This window comes from Schistocerca cancellata, chromosome 2, assembly GCF_023864275.1.
Source record: "Schistocerca cancellata isolate TAMUIC-IGC-003103 chromosome 2, iqSchCanc2.1, whole genome shotgun sequence".
Taxonomy (NCBI): Eukaryota; Metazoa; Arthropoda; class Insecta; order Orthoptera; family Acrididae; genus Schistocerca; species Schistocerca cancellata.
This window is the reverse complement of record NC_064627.1, coordinates 1,085,705,876-1,085,728,982: the sequence shown is the minus strand read 5'-3', so window position 1 is coordinate 1,085,728,982 and position 23,107 is coordinate 1,085,705,876. Positions and strand designations below refer to the sequence as shown.

General features: G+C 44.8%; 1 protein-coding gene across 3 annotated transcripts in view; it reads right to left on the bottom strand.

The window, feature by feature from the left end:
- Window positions 1–23,107, bottom strand: part of LOC126163093 (NAD kinase-like) — a 551,175-nt gene that overhangs the window by 344,096 nt on the left and 183,972 nt on the right. Inside the window, exon 1 of one of the 3 annotated variants that reach the window (XM_049920009.1) lies at window positions 9,284–9,343. The exons of 1 other annotated variant lie outside the window; for it this stretch is intronic. In XM_049920009.1, the coding sequence (XP_049775966.1) occupies window positions 9,284–9,342 (59 nt within the window). In that variant the 5' untranslated portion in view covers window position 9,343. Of the gene's footprint in view, window positions 1–9,145; window positions 9,219–9,283; window positions 9,344–23,107 lie in introns of those variants that run through there. One more of the 3 variants, XM_049920011.1, reaches the window with a different exon arrangement.

Here is a 23,107-nt window from a genome sequence, read left to right as displayed (position 1 = left end):
ACGGCATGGGATTCTGTAATTACAAATGTGCTTGACAATGACGCTTAGCCGAAATTAGCTAATCACACGATTAAATAACATCGCATTACAGCCTATTACGGACCATGTTTACGTTTATTAACCTTCTTTAGTGTTAGGAGTATTACGTTCTTCTTATGGTCTGAAGGTGTTTCGCTTATCTCATACCTTGCACACCATATGGAATAGTTTTGTCATGACTGTCTTTTTCTGAGGATCTCAAAAATTCTGAGGGAGTGTCGTTTTGACTTGGATCTTTCACTGCTCTGCCAAATTCTTCTCCCAGTATCACATCCAGTCTATCATTTTAATCTATTTCGTCTCTCCTCTTCATACCATTTTGTACATTACCCAAAATTTATTAGGAGCTGCCTTTCTCACACCTACATTCGCCTGTTTGCATTTATAGACAAGCCATACAATCCAATACGAATTGGTGCTTAGGTGAAAAGCCCTGCGACGAAACATCTAGCTGGGCAGCGTGATGCGCGGCACCTTCCCTCGCGTGCCATGAAGAGTAGCTGCAGGGCGATTGGCGAACTCCTTGAAAATATCGGAGCGTAGCTTCTAGGCGGTCTCGCACAATCTCTGCAGCGCTTGGTAGGCTGGTTTCCCAAAACAGCGTCACACAGACAATACGAAATGGATTAAAACATGATGACATGAAACGGAGTATACGCTATCTGACCTGAACTCCATTTCACAAGTCATAGTCAACGTGACGTGTCGCTAGGGACGGCAAGCGATCTGGACTTTTCTGGTCTCTGGCAGGAAACTGTACACTGAAACAGCAGCCATCGACCAGAAGAAAACTCCGCTTAACTGATGTGTGTGCCGTTGCTGAAGCGAAGTTGACGTCTACTCGGGAATGTGAACCAGGTAAAGAGAGTGACTAATTGCCGGACGAGTACATACCAGGTGTAGAAGTATGAAACCGGAATTTCCCTGTAGATGGTGCTAGCCGTCAGTGTAGGGCCCCTGAGGCCGCATCTGCAGCGCCGTCTGCTTCCTGTAACGGCTGACGACGAATATCAGTGCGCAGTAAACCAAGTTCCATACACTAGTATCTGTTTCGAACCCTTAAACATGTCGAGTTTTGTGCCAACGAACTACGATTTGCAGGCAGCATTGGTTTTCTGTTATCAGAATCGTATCGAATGCTTGTCGAAGCTTTTGGCGAAATTGCTCTTGTGGAAACACAATGTTTCGAGTGGTTCAAAAAATTCAAAGGTGTTGATTTTGACGTGAGAAACGACGAGCGCGGGAAACCACCGAAAAAGGTTCAAGACAACGAATTGCAGGCCTTTTTGAATGAAGATGATATTCAAAGTCAACAGGAACTCGCGGAACAACTGAATGTCACGGAGAATGCCGTCTCTCTCCGGTTGAAAACTATGGGAAACTTGCAGAAAGTCGGAATATGGGTTTCACATGACCTGAATGAAAGACAGCAAGCGAACTCTGAAGACCACTTGTGAAATGGTGCTCGCCAGATACAAAAGAAAGACGTTTCTCCATCGAATAGCGACAGGTGATGAAAAATGGACATATTTTGAGAATCCTAAGCGTCATAAATCAGGGGTGAATCCAGGAAAACCGTCGGCATCCACCGCAAGACCAAATCGCTTTGGATACAAGACAATGCTCTGTGTCTGGTGGGATCAGAAGGGTGTTGTGGGGTCACCGCCAGACACCACACTTGCTAGGTAGTAGCTTTAAATCGGCCGCGGTCCATTAGTACATGTCGGACCCGCGTGTCGCCACTGTCAGTGATCGCAGACCGAGCGCCACCACACGGCAGGTCTTGAGAGACGTACTAGCATTCGCCCCAGTTGTACGGACGACTTTGCTAGACACTGACGAAGCCTTTCTCTCATTTGCCGAGAGACAGTTAGAATAGCCTTCAGCTAAGTCCATGGCTACGACCTAGCAAGGCGCCATTAACCATATCTAGAGAGAGTCTCACTTGTATCATCAAGAATGCTGTATACAAATGATGGATTAAAGTTAAGTATTCCAGCAGCTACGTACTTTTCTTTATAGCATTCATTCCGTATCCTGTTTCAGACCTAACGCCAGCCGGCGTGAGTAAACGCGTGCCTTGCGGTTACCCGTCACTGTGGACTGGCTGTCTTGTCAGTCCACTACAGGTGTCATCTATTACGACCTGCTAAAACCTGGTGAAACCGATAACACATCACTGGCAACAACAAATGATCGATTTAAATCGAGCATTACGTGAAAAATGATCGGAATATGGAAAAAGGCAACAAAGTCGTGTTGATCCATGATAACGCCCCATCACACACAGCAAAACGGGTCAGGCGTTCAGTTAGGAAATACTAGAGCATGGTGCTTATTCTGCAGACTTGGCTCCTTCCGATTACCATCTGTTTGCAACATTGGGACACGCTCTCACTGAACAACGGTTCAATTCGTATGAAAATGTACGAAAATGGGTCGCTGACTGGTTCACTTCAGAAGAAGAACTGTTCTTTTTGGCGTGGCGTTCATAGCCTGATGGAGAGCTGGCCAAAAATGTTCAAATGTGTGTGAAATCTTATGCGACTTAACCGCTAAGGTCATCAGTCCCTAAGCTTACACACTACTTAACCTAAATTATCCTAAGGCTGGAGAGCTGGGAGAAATGTATAAATAGCAATGGAGACTATTTTGAATAAAATATTATCAGCTTCAAACAACAGATGTTAATTGCAACCAAATTCCGGTTTCATACTTCTACACCTGGTATTTATCTGTCTGCCTGGACGCCGGCAACGCAGTGGGCCCAGCGCCAAACTGGTACAGCAGGCCTCTGAAGGCAGGTTTCTGTGTAAATCCTGTACCACCGTCTGCATGAGCTTGTTCTGAAATCAAGGACAAGAAAGCATACCTTATCCAGTAGGATCAAGTCTACGGGAAGCTACGTGGCGTTCATACCTAACTTCCAGCTGATAAACACATTACTCTTCGTGTCGTCCGTGCGTGTCCGTCTTGTTAGTGTTTACCACTACAGGCCAACTTCTTAAACACAGCTTATAGTGAAACCCGTGGAACACTTGACTGGACACCGTCTTAAAAGAGACGGTCACCAGCTGTGGCAGACGGATTTCCAGGAAATTTCGCTCATCTCTACGTGGTTGTTGAGGAAACGGAAGTATAATTTTTGTATGCTGCCAGTCACTACAGTCGTAATGACTATAACTACCTGGCAAGTCAGTAGAGAGGTACAGTGGTAAATGTGTGATATTCTGAATTTGTAGACTTGGGTCAAGTCCATCCGGACGAATTTATTTTCTTATACAAATATACTGTTTCGTAAAGGAGGCGCACATCTTAAACAGGACCCAAAAAAAGGGATATTGGTGAAAGTTTCATTCTCTGGATTTACAAAATAGGGTTTAAGCTCCACCATCGTGCATCAGTATCTCGAACAGTTTTATTTATTTCATACAGAAGAAACGGCAGTATTATCAAACTTCGCAAGTTAACTTTTGTTTCGTGTCATCGTCAGACATTATAATATACATCGCTATGCACATTGTAACAATTTAACCTGCACCACACCATAATATTAAGCTATACCTATATATGGTGTTTTTCGCAAGCATTTAGATGGAACTAGGAAGAATTCGATAAACACAAGGCCAATTAGCCACTTCTTAACATTAAAAAATTTAATGATGAAACCCTTACTTTTTTCTCGATAAAGGATATTTTACACAAGACCACACAAGACTGCAAAAGGAACATGAGAGAATTATTTACAGAATGTTTGTGAAGCAATAAAATTCCCCATAATTAGAACAGTGGTGAAACTGTTGTACTTCGCAAAGTAAGAGAAGGCAAAACGTTAATCAACTATAGACCTGCCAGTTTCCTCCTGTAACATGCAACACATACATAAAATTATCAGCAAACATAGAGGAAAAACCTGATTTTAATTAGGCAATGGAACAAGCTGATGTTAGCAGTAGGCACATCACAATGTACAATTTCCAAAATGGAGCAATGAGTATGAATTACCACTTTATCTGTGATTAATGTATGTTAAGAAAGTTTTTCACTCAGTACATCAAAATCTGTATCTGTAGCTCTACAGGAACAAGCCCTTAACTGATGTCAGTCAACCATAAAACACAATATGTTTAATAAAGAATAGTAAATATTTTAGGGGTTGGAATTATAGACTAATTTGAATACAATATTCCATACGACATGTGGCCAGAGATAAATCTGTTAGAATGCAACCCGAATAAATAATCAAAGCAAAGGTAAACGATAAAGTTCACAGTATATTTTCATGATCCCCACGTTCAACTTCAGTGGATGGTGGTGGTTGTTGGGATGTTTAAGGGGGGACTAAATCAACTTCAGTGGACTTTTGAACTCTCTTGACAACATTATTTGTAGCTCTTGTGAAGTCCTCTGGGAGTTCTTTTATGAGAGCAGCACTGTTCATATTCCCAACGATCTTGTGTTTACGTTTTCTTTTCAGATTTCGCCTTTCACTCATCCTTACAGGTAAATATGTCAAGGGTTAACGTCCGAGGACATAGACGAGTACGAAACGTGACCATTTCTGCCAGTCCATCTTCCGGGGAATGTGAGATTTAGATGATGTGTCACCTGACGACTAGAATGTGCAGGAGTCCAGTCATGCTGGAAGAAAATACCCATGCTTTTAGCAAACGAATCTGTTCCAATAATGCTGGAAGTCCGTTTTCACGTAAGTCTAGATAGCCTTGCAAGACGATGCTGTAACACAATAGAATCAATCAACTTATTGGCTATCGTATCATACCACATATGTCTGCAAAAAGGCATGTAGATTTTCATCGGAGCACCAGTGAGAATTACGACTGCTACTGATACCGCCACGAGTAGAAGTGGCTTCACGATTTACCATTATTAACGGGATTACACGGCTAATTTCAATTAACCAACTACAAAATTGGAACACCGGTACATGTAGACATTCAGTGTGTGCTTATTGAAGGATCGTGTTAAATCACTTCATCCAACCACCGTTCATTTACACCAGTCCCACGAATCTAGTGAAAACGCGAGTAAATGCTCCTGAATCTGGTACTTTGAGGTTAGGAAGTCGTCTGTTGTAGTCTCCACAAGCAGCAGGTGTGCTTCCATTACATAACCTGTACACAAATACCTTTCTGTCATCAGTGTTCCGACTAGTTTGATGTGGCCCGCCACGAATTCCTCTCCTGTGCTAACCTCTTCATCTCAGAGTAGCAGTTGCAACCTATGTCCTCAATTATTTACTGGATGTATTCCAATCTCTGTCTTCCTCTACAGTTTTTGCGCTCTACAGTTCCCTCTAATTCCATGGAAGTCATTCCCTCATGTCTTTAACAGATGTCCTATCATCCTGACCTTTCTCCTTATCAGTGTTTTCCACATATTCCTTTCCTCTCCGATTCTGCGCAGAACCTCCTCATTCCTTACCTTACCAGTCCATCTAATTTTCAACATTCGCCTGTAGACCCACATCTCAAATGCTTCGATTCTGTTCTGCTCCGGTTTTCCCACAGTCCATATTTCACTACCCTTCAATGCTCTACTCCAGACGTACATTCTCATAAATTTCTTCCTCAAATTGAGGTCTGTGTTTGATACTAGTAGACTTCTCTTGGCCAGGAATGCCCTTTTTGCCATTGCTAATCTGCTTTTGATGTCCTCCTTGCTCCGTCCGTCATTGGTTATTTTACTGCCAAGGTCGCAGAATTCCTTAACTCCATTTATTTTGTGAGCATCAATCCTGATGTTAAGTTTCTCGCTGTTCACGTTTCTATTACTTCTCATTGCCTTCGTCCTTCTGCGATTTACTCTCAACAGTACCTTAGGGACTTGTAAGTGCGGCATTCTGAAACGATGCAGGAGAACTAGCCAACAGATCACAATCAAGCTAAATAATTCAATTACGTTAACTCAGGTACGACTTCAAAACAAAAATAACAATCGATAAATAAACCCGTTGCAATTTGAGCACCAAGAAGCGAATTGGCTCTGAGCACTGTAGGACTTAACATCTGAGGTCATCAGTCCCCTAGAACTTAGAACTACTTAAACCTAACTAACCTAAGGACATCACACACATCCATGCCCGAGGCAGGATTCGAACCTGCGACTGTAGCAGTCGCGCGGTTCCCGACTGAAGCGCCTAGAACCGCTCCGCCACCGCGGCAGAAGCGAATTGAAATCTTATCTGCGCAACGAATAAAAATCGGACAAATGTTATATGGAATTTTTAATTTGAATGAGTCTATACTACTACCTCTTAAATTATTTACTATTCTTGCTGAAAAAGCCTGTATGTACATCAGTGCTACGTCTTCGATTAAACTTCATCCGGGAAGTGGGAAATTCAAAACGGAAAGTGCATCCAGACAGCGAGGTCCAATGTCTGCGGAACTATTGGTAACAGGCCCAGAGAAAGTCATCAGAACCAACTACGAAAACAAAGAAGGGTCAGGTGTTTATGGGACATACCTGAACTAACTTCGGTTTGCTGATAGCACTGACGTCATAAAACCAGATGATGAGCTTTTGTATGTAGGCAAATGGAAGACAAAGGCTGGAGAGACACAAAAAGAAACTAAACAGGTTTCAAAACTAAACTATGTTAAGATGTGCCTGAAACGAAATGTTTCCAATTAGCGTGTTTTACTAGTTTTGGATTATTGCAGACAGACGGACTTTTAACAATCGGTAATCATAATGTCATATTAGTTTCCCATACCTGAGTTACAATAACGCTCGTAAATATTTACAGTCATGAGACGCAGCGTTTAAGGATTATTAATCTCTTGACATTAACATGTTAACGACGCGTTTCTGGTACCCAGTGCTCATCATTTCCTGTGTTGCCACAGTCTTAGTAATATTTAAACGTCGTGACTGGTTTCGGTGGATACTTATATTCCTGAAGGACTTTTGGTGCGAATTCCATTCAAAAACTGAAGATTCCTCAGCAATAGTGAGATGCATATTCTGAATTTACAGAGAGACAGGAGAGAAGCAAATGCGTCAGGCAAGAGACTGGAGAAGGAGATGGAGTTATGACTGTGAATGAAATGGAATTGGAAGGTGGTTAGATGATACTAAACTACAAGCAGGAGCAAAGTGGATCAGTATACCTGAAGATCGTAATGGAGAAGTGTGGATAAAGGCTTTAAGCAGTCGTGGATGTCGAATTCATGTTGATGACGACCTAAAGCTGGTAGTATTTGATTTGTTATATGGCAGAGTGACACACATTGTATAGGCTGTAATGTCACAGTTTATCCATCTCCATTCAGTATGACAAAACAAGGATATAACTTAAATCATCTTTCAGAAGATACGTGTGCTTACAAAGACGAATCAGCATTAAAAAAAGAAAAACTGTCAACAGCTTCGATATACTTAAATTCAAAATACACACTGTGCTGTCTTACAGTATCACAACCAGTTTCGATCATGGACCATCTTTACAGTGGAAAAAAATATCTATTGTAACAACTTCACACGACATACATGCTATTTAATCACTGTGAAGATTGTCTATGATCGAAACCGGTTGTGCATAAATAAATTGTAAGACAGCACAATGTATACAGCGCTCTTCTCCAAGTGTATTTAAAAGGCGGTAGTGATATAGTTGACTTTAATGAGACGAGGTAAAGTGCTGCTGGTTATTATATCCGGTGTTAAAGCTCAGTTAAATGAAACAGAAAATAAGCGAAAAATTACATTTTTTGTGTTACCCGTAGACTTGTTTATCAGTAAGTCAGCATGAAGATAAGAAATTTTCGCTTTTTGTAAAAAATTACAACCCTAACATTGCCTGCACGTTGTTTCTCTACAGGTACGAGAATGAATTACATTACTGTGATGTTTTAATTTGTCCGCCGCTCGTGGTCTCGCGGTAGCGTTCTCGCTTCCCGAGCACGGGGTCCCGGGTTCGATTCCTGGCGGGTCAGCGATTTTCACCTGCCTCGAGATGACTGGGTGTTGTTGTGTCGTCTTCATCATCATTATTCATCCCCATTACGGTCGGAGGAAGGCAATGACAAACCACCTCCGCTACGACCTTGCTTAGTACAGCAGTGCGGGTCTCCCGCATTATCCCCTATGCTGTGTCAAGGGGTATGGGACTTCATCATCAATGTTTTTCAAAAATGGCCCTGATCACTATGGGACTGAACATCTGTGGTCATCAGTCCCCTAGAACTTAGAACTACTTAAATCTAACTAACCTAAATACATCACACACATCCATTCCCCAAGCAGGATTCGAACCTTCGATCGTAGCGGTCATGGGGATCAATGTTTTTATTTGGGTACTAAAAATCGCAATCTGCAATATGTGTCACTCTGCCATATAACAAATCAAACACTACTAGCTATCAAATATCACAGATTGGGCCAGAAAAATGTGTTTTCAGTCCGCATCAAATGGTTCAAATGGCTGTGAGCACAATGGGACTTAAGTTCTGAGGTCATTAGTCCCCAAGAACTTAGGTTAGTTAACTTTAAATAGTTCTAAGGACATGACACACATCCATGCCCGAGGCAGGATTCGAACCTGCGACCGTAGCGGTCGCCCGGCTCCAGACTGTAACGCCTAGAACCGCTCGGCCATTCCGGCCGGCTCAGTTCGCATCTTTAACTTACGAGACAAACTGAGTGATCATGTCAGTATGTTGCAACAAAAGCTAAACTTAATGGAAAGACATTTTATCTACATAAGAAAAAACCTGTAATCTGGAAAAGAACATTTAAGGCAGTGTCTGAAAGGTGTGAATAATACGTACGACTGCACAAATGGTTATGTCGTGGGGTTACTAGGTGCAGAGGTGCTGTTGCTCATAATTCAACAGGGTCGCAGAGCTCTCCAAGAATCGTTAAGAGAATAATGGAGAATTGGAAAGTGTGCCGGCGGGCGGAGTACGTGCAAGTAGAATACCACGGCTGGCGTCTCCTCGGCGAGGCGCTGCAAGGTTGGCGGGCAGATAAGAGCAGTCAGCTGACTGCGGCAGCGCTGCTCAACCGGGCCTTCTCACAGATAGCGGGGCAGGAGGGGTTAGGAGAGACCGGGACACGGTGTGAGGCGAGCCTGGCTTACCACAGGAAGTGCCGGTCCGGCCCGCGAGCTGGCGCGTGCGTCGCCACGGACTCGCCCCTCGCACACGCATCCCCCCGAGCCGCGCACGCACTGCATCAGGCGCAGCCGCGGCGGCCCGCCGGCCGTGACGTCACGCACCTGTTGGCGTCGCGCAGCGCGGAGGCCCTGGCGCGCAGGCGGCGGCACAGCGTCAGCATCTGTGGGCCGGCGAGTGCGCGCCGCCGCGCTGGGGCTCGGCCGGCGCCGGCGCTGATAGCGCGCGCTATCAGCCGACCCCGCCTCCCCAGCGACCTCTGCGAGCCGCCAGAGGCCGGGCGCTCACCCGCGCGGCCCCCCGCTCGTCACGAGCGACTCTGGTACAGGCCACCGACTGTCTCTATCGTCAAACGAGCTTCTGACACCAAGTCTACATTATCTTTTTTCTCTGATTGACTAGTCTATTGGCTTCTGTCTCAGGTTCTTCGGCCGACGTTCATCTAATGATTTTTCTGACGTTTCGCCAGCACGAGTGGCTGGCATTGTCAAAGCCTCACCCTCCATTGCCGGTGGTGAACTGGAGCCGAGCTCGCGGCCGCAGACTATATGTACCTGGCGCGCCAACGTCCGAGGGCTTCTCCGCGGTCATTTTCGGTGCGGTTCTCCTCTTGCTACCTGCGACGGTCGTTCGCTGCAGTACGGGAAGCCAGGATCCGTTTACCTTAAGGCTTTCCTCTTTCTTGTTCAAACTGTTCGCGTGTTTTTGTATTTCTACAGCTTCTCTGAACAAGCGCGTGTGATAGTGTTTCTCTACAGCCAGAACTTCCGTGTCGGCGAATTTTATTACGTGGTCGGTCTCATTCAGTGCAACAAAGAAAGATCCACAAACTTTGTGGACGTAAACGGCACAAAAGACATCCAGTTTCGGTGAATCTCTCTCATGTTCGACGGCGACGCCAGGATTCTGTGACCGCTCAATTCTTATATTATGGCGGTTTACTTTACCCCACACATGAAACGCCAACTCATCCCCAAAGATGAATGGTTCGGGAAAAGTGTCCTCTGAAATACTCTAGAGAACTGAAATGGAAAATTCGTACCTTCTTTTACGTAGCCGGAACGCGATTGCTGCAGTAACTACAACTTGGAAGTCTTCATATACAGACGTTTCAAAACACGCCACACGGTTCTTTGATGAAGTTCAAATTCCTAGCTTGCCCATCTTGTGGACTTCCGAGGGCTCCGTGTGAACGCGTCTCGGATACGCTCATTTTCATCGGACGTGGATGGCCGACCTGTGCTCTTCCCTTTAGAAAGAAGGATCCTTTATTGTATGATTATAGCGGAACAAACACTGGTAGCAGTTACTTCTGTAAAATATCTGGGAGTATGCATGCGGAACGATTTGAAGTGGAATGATCACATAAAATTAATTGTTGGTAAGGCGGGTACCAGGTTGAGATTCATTGGGAGAGTCCTTAGAAAATGTAGTCCATCAACAAAGGAGGTGGCTTACAAAACACTCGTTCGACCTATACTTCAGTACTGCTCATCAGTGTGGGATCCGTACCAGGTCGGGTTGACAAAGGAGATAGAGAAGACCCAAAGAAGAGCGGCGCGTTTCGTCACAGGGTTATTTGGTAAGCGTGATAGCGTTGCGGAGATGTTTAGCAAACTGAAGTGGCAGACTCTGCAAGAGAGGCGCTCTGCATCGCGGTGTAGCTTGCTGTCCAGGTTTCGAGAGGGTGAGATTCTGGATGAGGTATCGAATATATTGCTTCCCCCTACTTATACCTCCTGAGGACATCACAAATGTAAAATTAGAGAGATTCGAGCGCGCAAGGAGGCTTTCCGGCAGTCGTTCTTCCCGCGAACCATACGCGACTGGAACAGGAAAGGGAGGTAATGACAGTGGCACGTAAAGTGCCCTCCGCCACACACCGTTGGGTGGCTTGCGGAGTATAAATGTAGATGTAGACGCAACCATCTCCCAAGAATTTTTTACGCCAATCATAAATCTGCTTGTGCAGCGACGGCTTCTTGCTGAATCGACGTTGAAATGCACATTGCCACTGAACAGTGGATTGAGTTCGCGCACATTCCAACACAAAATTATTTGCCCTTTGATGTAGTTCCCATGTTGCTAGAAACAAACATTAGCGCAGCTGTGTCAATACTGTGAACTTTCTTCTATGCACTGATACGCGCAACGTGTTTCAAACTTTTATAGTTGTCGGTAATAAACAACTGAACTCTGTTCTTTCTTTTTGAGCCACCGTGTGTACTGCATTTGCGATATGTGGATGAATTTATCGATAAACCATTGTTCAGTTCATGATGGTTCCTCACGACATCTCACTACTGATGTATGGTTATCATTATTACTGTTGTTCCTTTCCAAAGAACAATGATTTGTTGTAGTGTAGCAGAGGAATGTAGGTATTTTGACGGGCCACTTCCTGTTCACTGCAGCAGCGGTAGTCTGCAAAGTGCTTCTTCCTGCAAGGCCGTTTCGAAAGTTTATTTCGCACATAGCTGGGAAAATTTGCTTTCACGGAAATGTCTCTAGCCCTTAAGCCAGCTTAGTACGGCTCTACCACAGACTACTTACATTATGGAAAGTCTTACCAATAACTTCCAGGCTGGACACACACCGGAAACTTCCCCTGGCGTTCACAACAGCCAAGAGGAGCAGCCCACGGTCGTGCTCACGAGCGGCTTGTTACTAGCATAGGATGCTTGTGGCTGTACTGCATTATTTAACGCAAATCGGCGATGGATCTCTACCATTCCAGAAACCAAAATTTGTTCTCCGTCTCTAATGACCTCATCATCGACGGGACGTTAAACTCTGACCTTCCTTCTGTTTTTGTCTTCAAGATCTCGTACCGGCTAAAACTATTACTCGTAGTTTCTGACAGTTAATATTTCGAGGGAAGAAATAATACAACGGCGAAAACTGAAAACCCACATTTTCCGCTTTACTCTAGCGGTCGCGTTAACCGATTCGGCTATCCGAGCACACTTTCTGTCCGACCCAAATTCTGAACTTATCGTCCCTGTCCATTTAGCTCGTCCGCTCGCAGCCTTTCCTGTATTCCCACAAGAGGTTCGGGCTCCACTGTGCATCCGGGGATATCCTGGCACTCGAGCTTACACCTGTATAGCACTTCTGACAGTTAGTTCATTACGTGAAAGTACACACGTTAGGATCATGTACCGTCTGTATAATTGTGATCCAAAGCGTGCTGGCTCGTTGTCCCAGGGCAGCGAAAGTGCCGAGGTGGCTCCCCTTCAACGTGACTGTGTTAGGCGGCCCGCCTGAGGAATTACCGGGCGACTCATTTAGGGCACCTGGAGCCGCGTGACGCAACACGGGACGCACATTACGTCGGTTAGCCCAAGGACGGCGGGTGACACCGTCACCTGCACAAGAAAGGGCACCTTACCCCTGTTACAGGGGCCGGTGACAATGCGCGTCGTCTTAAGGCAGCATCACGAACCGGAGGAGGAGGAGGAGGAGGAGGAGGAGAGAAGAGAAGAGAAGAGAAAAGAGAGAGAGAGAAGGGGGGAGGGAGTAGAGATGAGGCATACAGGCCCTGGCCGCCTCTGACTGGCTTCGATGCAAAGATTTCCAATGCTGAGGTTTCAAGGTATACAAGAACGGCTACCACAGCAGTCCACTTTGGGACAGGTTTTACTGCCGTAATTATTACAAGAGCAACAGCTGTCTGCTTGGAACTTTCGTGTGTGTGTGTGTGTGTGTGTGTGTGTGTGTGTGTGTGTGTGTGTGTGTGTGTGTATTTTAAGGCGCTCAACGGGGGATTTTCTAAAATAATACGACGCCACAGCGGTTTTAAAAGAAAACGCAAAAGTGTGGACTCACTGCTGTCTCTGTAATAAACATTCTTGACACCAAAAAGCGATGCACCACGAAGGAATTATCCGAATGACACGGAAATAGGTAGCTGTGATATACATGTGCAGACAAACAAATGATTACAATTTCAGAAAAAAATGGATGATTTATTCAAGAGATAGTTTCACAAATTGGCCAAAACAATAACGCATTTATCCGCTCGAGGCCCTAATGCAAGGAATTATTCGGCTTTAAACTGATTGACAGAGTCGCTGGACGTCCTATTGTGCGATATCAGGCGTGAATCTGTCCAATTGGCGCCTCAGATCGTCAAAACCCGAGCTGTTTCGAGGGCCCAGCCCATAATGCTCCAAACGTTCTCATTTGGGGCGACCTTGGTTGTCAAGGCAGGATTCGGCGACCACGAAATTAAGCAGTAGAGAATCTCGCCATGTGCGGGTGGACGTTATCTTGCTGAAACGTAAGCCCAGGACGGCTCGCCATGCTGGGCAACAAAACAGTTGTGCCGCATGGCAGGCGACAGTCACGGTGTTATCCCACCGCTGTCGAGGGCGTTTCCAGACACGTCTTCGGTTATCATAAGGGCTCAATTCGAAGAGGGACTCACCACTGAAGGAAATTCTATTTCAGTAAATGAGATTTCAGGCCGAAGACGTGTTTAGAGACGGTCTGGGCAATGGTGGGATGCCAACGTGAGTGTCGCCCTCCTACGGCTCGATAATCAGGAGTGGTGGTGGGGGGCGCCATTTATTTTCATAGCAGGAGCCCTTTGCTTGTCATCCGCGGCGCTCTTACAGCACAGCAGTACGTCGACGTTACTCTACACCTAGTTTTGTTGCCCTACATGGCAATATATCCTGCGACTACATTTCAGCAAGCAGGGCCCTCCAAACAGCTCAGGATTTTGACGATCTAACGCGCAAATTGGACAGAATTTGATACGATATCCCTCAGGAGGTCATCCAGCAATTCTACCAATCAGTGGCAAGCCGAATAACTGTTTGCATAGGGGCCAGATGTGGACCAACGCGTTATTGACTTTCTCAATTTGCGAAACCCTTTCTCTTGGAAAAATCATCTCATTTTGGTGAACTGGTAATAATTCATTTGTCTGTACATCACATCTACCGATTTCTGCCCCCATTCGATTAATTTCCTCGCGGCGCGTCGGTTTTTTTCTTTTTCTTGTCTTAGAGTGTACTTCAGGTGAATTCTTGCTTCCTTCGCTGTTTCACATATTTCACCACAGCATTTCAAACCCTTCCAAATACCTGTCGTCTTACTTCCTTCTGACTACGTGTCTGTGCCAAATGTAACTACACTCCAAACAAAGCATTCGTAGGTCATTTCCTTTTCCCGCAGTATACGTTCGCTATATCTGCACATCAAAATGACAACTGAGATATAAAGTCGGCAACACCGTGGACATTGAAACGCTGCAAACAACAGTGCGACGTTCGTTGGGACTTTCGCATTACCGCTGGTTATTAAACACTTCGTGGTCAGATATTTTGCCTGTGAACCCTACGAAGTTTCTGAAATAAGTAATTAGAATTATGCGTGAGGTTAACACACGTAAATCTTGCAAGCAACTATTTAACAAACTGGGAATATTAACCATAGGTTCACTCCATCTCGGTCGTTAATAAGGTTGGTGTAACGCGATTCCGCGACTTTAATTTGTCCCATAGAGACTATTCGTAAAGTGAAAATGAATCATCAATATCCCTGGTGCATCAAAAAGTGTGTATATTGAAGTAGATGCTGCCTCCCTACATGTGGGACTGGAGAAGGCGACACTGCCCCGAGGCCACGGACGGCAGGTGTTTCAAACCCGCCCCCGTCTCCCTATTCAGTCACAGCATCACGGAGGCTTCTACTGAAAAAGAGCAAAAGCATCTCCTGTGAAAAAACCGATGCCTCACTAGCGCTATTCTTGGGCGTCTACAGAAATTTGTGTAGAAGGGGGCATGATTCTTATACAGCCCTTCTTTTATATAACTGATCTGGTGAGTTTCAGGCCATGTCGTACCACAGAACCAAATTTAAGAAAGTAACAAGACGTATTTTATGTACGACAATATACCTTCAAATCAGTAATTTTTTAAAGGCAGATTAAGTTGGTGCCTCAATGGTAACCATACTTCGTTAGTATTTGCAAAGCACTCCTATATCTGTTTGTATAACAAAATAAAAACGGGTGGTATGTCTTTTATTTAACGATCTGAAATCATATCTTCATATGATTAAATCCAGTGCAACCAACTAGCCAAGAAATAAAATTAGAAAATATTGACAAAAATACTTTGTTTCATGTATAACGTGTTGCCTTGAAAATTAAAAAATTGATACAGAAAAAAAATCTCATCAGTTGAGTAAATCCTGGTAGTGATTCATAAAAACAACCAGCAGAAGTTCCACTGATTAGGACTCATCAAAGTAGAGAAACAAAAAACAAACTTCTTGAAATTCAAATTAAAAATTGTAATTGAAATTATAAGCTCTTGTTCAATTTTTATGCCATTTATAACATTCTGTTTGCTAACAAAACTTCACGCCTGTACATGTTCATGGATTTATTTATTTTCATGCCTTCTATCTTTTAAAGTCTACTTGGATGGTTAAAGTTAGACAAAACGTGTTTTCAAAGCACCATTTTTTGTTTAGGTCTTCATATTTCAGTTTTTTTCCTCTCTTCTAAGGCAGAGAAAGGTTTTTTTTTTTTCTTTTCGATTTCCATTTGGGCCCATAGAAGACGTACAAAAGTTTATATACTTCTGACATCTTAACTGATAACAAAAACACGACCATTAAATAGCTCCATTGTTGGTATATATTCTTTGAATGTATTCTTGATGTAATATCATATCTGTGCCTGTAGGGCACGGTTGTGTCGCTATGGGAACTGTATGCTGGGCAGGTACAGTGCAACCATTGTTTTTTTTTGCTTGCTGGGAAGAGGCGCCAGAATCAGCGCGCAAGTAAGTAGGGATGGTTCCCCTCTTCTGCTCGGTAAGGACTATAGGAGGGAGGGACAGAGAACAGATTGAGGATTCTACTTATTTTGACAGTGTTGAACAAGTCTTCACATCCTCCATGACCGCAGGGCTGCACTGAAACCACTGTCGCGACAAGGAAAAGGCACAGATCCCCGTGAACTGTCTGACAACCAAACAGATCTACATTACACAGCAATTGCTAAAGCAACAATACTACCAACCGCATTGGACAATGTTAGATCTACCTTTTAGTACAACCGCAATCACGGTTAGAAACGTGAGAGGATTCTGTAACAAATAAAACGTCTGTGCCCCAGATTCGAGGAGGGGCAAGTGGTCCCCTATTGATACTCCCACAACCTTGTAGACTCCTTGGACGCTTTCGACATGTGTTCCTGTTTTCCCAACACGGCTTTCTTGCGGGTGGGTTGGAGCTTCAGTTCGGGACACAGTTCTCACCTCTGGAAATACAGGGTGTTTATAAATGAATATCGGGGTTTTAACGTTTTGTAATATTTATTACATTAAACTTACCGTTATAAATGATATGTCAAATGAAAGAGCAACTCAAACAGTTTTACCAAGAGCCGGGCGGAGTGGCCGTGCGGTTCTAGGCGCTACAGTCTGGAGCCGAGCGACCGCTACGGTCGCAGGTTCGAATCCTGCCTCGGGCATGGATGTGTGTGATGTCCTTAGGTTAGTTAGGTTTAATTAGTTCTAAGTTCTAGGCGACTGATGACCTCAGAAGTTCAGTCGCATAGTGCTCAGAGCCATTTGAACCATTTGAAATTTTACCAAGAACCTTATAAATGTTCAATGTGAGCACCATTTGACACACGTCACACATCAAGTCTATAGCCGAGTTCTTCCCAAACGTTGATAAGTGTGTCTTCAGTGATTGTAGCAACAGTGCTTCAATCCGGTTTCTTAATTCAGGGAGCTCTGCTTGTAGCGGAGGCACGTACATACGATCCTTGATGATGCCCCAAAGGAAAAAATCGCATGGCGTTAGCTCGGGTGAACGTGGAGGCCATCTGTCATTGGGCCCCTTGCGGCCTATCCAGCCCAATGACAGGGGTTGCTTTGCATGGCCTCCACGTTCACCCGACCTAACGCCAGCAGACCTCCCTGAATTAAGAAACCGGATTGAAGCAGCTGTTGCTACAATCACTGAAGACACACTTATCAACGTTTGGGAAGAACTCGGCTACAGACTTGATGTGTGACGTGTGTCAAATGGTGCTCACATTGAACATTATAAGATTCTTGGTAAAACTGTTTGAGTTGCTCTTTCATTTGACATATCATTTATAACGGTAAGTTTATTGTAATAAATATTACAAAACGTTAAAACCCCGATATTCATTTAAAAACACCCTGCATTATCGCTACACGATCCAGCAAACCTGGAGCTATGTTTCTTTTTTTCCTTCCACCAGTAATGCGGTTACAGTGGTAACGTCCGTACTTAGGACAATGACTCTGGAACGGCACGATTTTAATGGGTTTGTTGCAGAGCTTCCAGCCGCGCAGAGTGAACAGTGAGGCTACGCCTGGTGAACAGCCGGCGTGGGCAGCGAGCTGTCACGCCTGAGGGGGCATCCGGCACAATGGGTCAGCGGCGGTGGCCGACCGTGGCGGCCACAGACAGGGGTACAGTACTGTGCAGTACGCTACAGTGGTACCGGACCACAGCAGGGCAGCCCGCGACAGCGGGACGAGCCAACTGGGCCGCGTTCCACTCAAGGACACGCCAGCCTCGCCTACGGCCTTCTGTCCTGGCTCACTGGCATTGGAAAGTCAATACTGATTGCCGGGATAATACGAGGGCAGTTCAGTAAGTAATGCAACACATTTTTTTCTGAAACAGGGGTTGTTTTATTCAGCATTGAAATACACCAGGTTATTCCCCAATCTTTTAGCTACACAACACTATTTTTCAACGTAATCTCCATTCAATGCTACGGCCTTACGCCACCTTGAAATGAGGGCCTGTATGCCTGCACGGTACCATTCCACTGGTCGATGTCGGAGCCAACGTCGTACTGCATCAATAACTTCTTCATCATCCGCGTAGTGCCTCCCACGGATTGCGTCCTTCGTTGGGCCAAACATATGGAAATCCGACGGTGCGAGATCGGGGCTGTAGGGTGCATGAGGAAGAACAGTCCACTGAAGTTTTGTGAGCTCCTCTCGGGTGCGAAGACTTGTGTGAGGTCTTGCGTTGTCATGAAGAAGGAGAAGTTCGTTCAGATTTTTGTGCCTACGAAGACGCTGAAGTCGTTTCTTCAATTTCTGAAGAGCAGCACAATACACTTCAGAGTTGATCGTTTGACCATGGGGAAGGACATCGAACAGAATAACCCCTTCAGCGTCCCAGAAGACTGTAACCATGACTTTACCGGCTGAGGGTATGGCTTTAAACTTTTTCTTGGTAGGGGAGTGGGTGTGGCGCCACTCCATTGATTGCCGTTTTGTTACAAGTTCGAAGTGATGAACCCATGTTTCATCGCCTGTAACAATCTTTGACAAGAAATTGTCACCCTCAGCCACATGACGAGCAAGCAATTCCGCACAGATGGTTCTCCTTTGCTCTTTATGGTGTTCGGTTAGACAACGAGGGACCCAGCGGGAACAAACCTTTGAATATCCCAACTGGTGAACAATTGTGACAGCACTACCGACAGAGATGTCAAGTTGAGCACTGAGTTGTTTGATGGTGATCAGTCGATCATCTCGAACGAGTGTGTTTGCACGGTCCGCCATTGCAGGAGTCACAGCTGTGCACGGCCGGCCCGCACACGGGAGATCCGACAGTCTTGCTTGACCTTGCGGCGATGATGACACACGCTTTGCCCAACGACTCACCGTGCTTTTGTCCACTGCCAGATCACCGTAGACATTCTGCAAGCGCCTATGAATATCTGAGATGCCCTGGTTTTCCGCCAAAAGAAACTCGATCACTGCCCGTTGTTTGCAACGCACATCCGTTACAGACGCCATTTTAACAGCTCCGTACAGCGCTGCCACCTGTCGGAAGTCAATGAAATTATACGAGACGAAGCGGGAATGTTTGAAAATATTCCACAAGAAATTTCCGGTTTTTTCAACCAAAATTGGCCGAGAAAAAAATGTGTTGCATTACTTATTGAACTGCCCTCGTAATATTGTACTCATTATAGAGACCCAGTGGAGAAATGAACTCTTTTCACAGCACAGACGGGAATGGGGGGAAGGAGGTGGTGCAAGTTTTACGAACGGACAAGATATTTATAGCTAACTCGCATGATTTACATAACAGTGGCGTGGCTGGTAGAAGCCTTAATCAGGGTTCAAAATGGTTCAAATGGCTCTGAGCACTATGGGACTTAGCATCTGAGGTCATCAGTCCCCTAGAACTTACAAGGGAACCTCATCGCACCCCCCTCAGATTTAGTTATAAGTTGGCACAGTGGATAGGCCTTGAAAAACTGAACACAGATCAATCGAGAAAACAGGAAGAAGTTGTGTGGAACTATGAAAAAAATAAGTAAAATATACGAACTGAGTAGTCCATGTGCAAGATATGTAACATCAAGTATAATCTGAGGTCAGGAGCGCCGTGGTCCCGTGGTTAGCGTGAGCAGCTGCGGAGCAAGAGGTCCTTGGTTCAAGGCTTCCTTCGAGTGAAAAGTTTACTTTTTTTATTTTCGCAAAGATGTGATCTGTCCGTTCGTTCATTGATGTCTCTGTTCACTGTAAAAAGTTTATTGTCTGTGTTTTGCGACCGCACCGCAAAACCTTGTGATTTGTAGATGAAAGGACGTGCCTCTCCAATGGGAACCGAAAACATATTGCCCACGAAGTACATCTCACGTATTTAATGCACTCTCGTCCAAAGTAGCGAACAGTCAACTGCCAGCCAGGGAGCCTCGTTAGCAAGAATACTCTCTCTTCCGTGCGCTGTAGTCGACTGACGTCGAGTGTTTTGATGTTTGTTAAAGTAGCGTCCCCATACTACGGCGCAGTTACCTTGCATCGGACGGACGGACGGACGGACGGACAGATAATAATTGTCTGAAAATAAAAAATTAAAATTTTTCACTCGAAGGAAGGTTTGAACCAAGGACCTCTCGTTCCGCAGCTGCTCACGCTAACCACGGAACCACGGCACTCCTGAACTCAGATTATCCTTGTTGTTCAGAATGAGATTTTCACTCTGCAGCGGAGTGTGCGCTGATATGAAACTTCCTGGCAGATTAAAACTATGTGCCCGACCGAGACTCGAACTCGGGACCTTTGCCTTTCGCGGGCAAGTGCTCTACCACTACCAGAGCACTTGCCCGCGAAAGGCAAAGGTCCCGAGTTCGAGTCTCGGTCGGGCACACAGTTTTAATCTGCCAGGAAGTTTCATCCTTGTTGTTGCTTATCTTACACATGGACTACTCACTTTGTATATTTTGCTTATTATTTTCATAGTTCCACACAACTTCTTCCTGTGTTCTCGATTGATCTGTGTTCAGTTTTTCAAGGCCTATCCACTGTGCCAACTTATAACTAAATCTGAGGGGGGTGCGATGGGGAGGTTCCCTTGTTAGAACTACTTAAACCTAACTAACCTAAGGACATCACACACATCCATGCCCGAGGTAGGATTCGAACCTGCGACCGTTGCGGTCACGCGGTTCCAAACTGCAGCGCCTAGAACCGCTCGGCCACTTCGACCGGCAAACTTTTTGACCCGAACGTAAACACGAAATAGCAGTCCCTGCTTTATAAAGCAGTACGTTGCAATATTATTTCGGACATGCTTTCATTACACAGGCACTGTTACTTCGATTTATTCTCCAATACCAGGCCCTCGGTTCTCAATAAATATGTTCTTCCTGTACGGGAATATAAGTAACGCGAGAGTGCAGGCTGAGACACACCAACGGTCTGTGGAAGTTGGGTGTCGCTGCGATTCACGCTCAAATGGGCGTTTAGGGCGACCGATCGCGTAAAGTGGGAAACCTGCGTTCGAGTACGGTGGGGCACAAATTTTCATTGTCATCATTCCATTATATGGCAGGTGGTGGTTCATATTCGCAACTGCGAATACATTTCCTAAACATAAACACCTGCGGCTCCTCTTCCACATTACATTTGACTCGAAGTGTGCGACATATTAAGTTTCGAAAAAAATGAATATGAGATGTTATTTCTTTAGTAACTGTCGACATAACAAATTTTGCCGGCCAGAGTGGCTGAGCGGTTCTAGGCGCTACAGTCTGGAACTGCGCGACCGCTACGGTCGCAAGTTCGAATCCTGCCTCGGGCATGGATGTGTGTGATGTCCTTAGGCTGGTTAGGTTTAAGTAGTGCTAAGTTCTAGGGGACTGATGACCTTAGATGTTAAGTCCCATAGCGCTCAGAGCCATTTGAACCAGCCATAACAAATTTTAACACGTTTAAATCTTTCTAGATCTTATTCTTGAAACGAAATCAAAGGGAAGGATTAGCTTGCTTCTTCTTCTTCTTCTTCTTCTTCTTCTTCTTCTTCTTCTTCTTCATCATCATCATCATCATCATCATCATCTCTTTAAGATTCGAAACTGCGATTCGCATCTCTTTGCCCGCGAGCATTCGCGATCTATATTTCGTGTTGACTGTCAATGCTGGAAAACCTACCTCGCGTAAGTAACGACGTTGCAAAAGATATCAAAACTTATAAGGCCTTGTTAAGTACTACCAGCTGCTCCGACGTCACCAAGCTCCAAAACTACAAGCAGTGATGAGGAAACTAACTCCAGTTTCAATGTGGAGTCCGAAGAACTAAAAACAGGAAGACCAGAGTTTAAAGTTCAATCGACGATAATATTTTTGCAGATAGTGCACAAGCTCGTATTGGGTAATGATGGCGCAGAAACATGTTACCTTCTTTGTTTTTCGCACTCTTTTTTTCTCTGCATTTGCACATATACATGTTTTATAAGATAAATACTGTGTTTTGCAACCTTTAGTGTCCTTTTCAAAGGTATCCTCCAGACATTCGTTCTAATTGATTTAGGAAAACCTGACCTGGATAGTTGGGCGAGTATTTGAAACTGGTACCACCAACGCAAATCCAGTCCTCTTACCAAATAAACGACTTCTTGTTCTTCTTCTTCTTCTTCTTCTTCTTCTTCTTCTTTTTTCTCCTGCTCCTCCTCGTCCTCCTCCATCACCACCTCTTCACTTACGAAATGTTACACTGCACACATTTACAGGCATGTAATATACGCCAGTCTCCATTACGACAGGACATGATGAAAAAGGAGTTATACAACGATATTAGCGGGTAAGTCTAAAGGTATTAGCTATACAGTTATATTTTTCCTGCTCTGTGGAAAAAAGTTCACCTCGAGCCATCTGTATACAAATGAAACTAAGCGAACCTAATCTACAGTAATATATTCATGGAAAATCGACATGTAAACCCTTGCCCAAAGCGAAAACCTTGTTGAAATGTGTATGTAATAGATTTTCTGGACGTTAACGTTCCTTATTATTCGAGTTGGTCCGAGGCGATGTATTCGAACCATTTGTTCTATAACGCGGACCTAAATTTCGAAGTAAGAAAAACCTATCGAGCAATCTCGAGGTACACATACCTTGAAACAAAGGCAGTGTAGCACATTCTCCACCCCGTATGAGGAGCGTACCGCAGTACGTCTGGACAGAACCGCCAGCACACGGTATGTAGCGGCAGTGTAAGAAACCGGACTCGTTTATTCCGAGCGGTGCTCTGGACAACATTCCACCGTCAGCTGGCGTTAGACACTGCTGCCCTACAGCCTTGAAGATGTCTGATCACGGCGTTTTTTTGGATTGTCATCATTTGTTTGACTCGTTAATTTGTCGTGTCAGCTGTGGGACTGTAATATAGGACCGTCACATTAATTTCGCTAAAATGTCTGAGAGCTGTGTCGACTGGCACGTGATAGCTGGAATGGTCACTGCAACAAATAGATATCTACTAATACCAGTATTTCTGGCCTCTGTTTTGACCACAAGCGTGGTAGATTATTCCTACAAATCGGTCAGGGGCCTGAAGATGGCGCAGTAAATCACTGAAGCTGATAGTCCAATAAAATAAGGATGAAAATT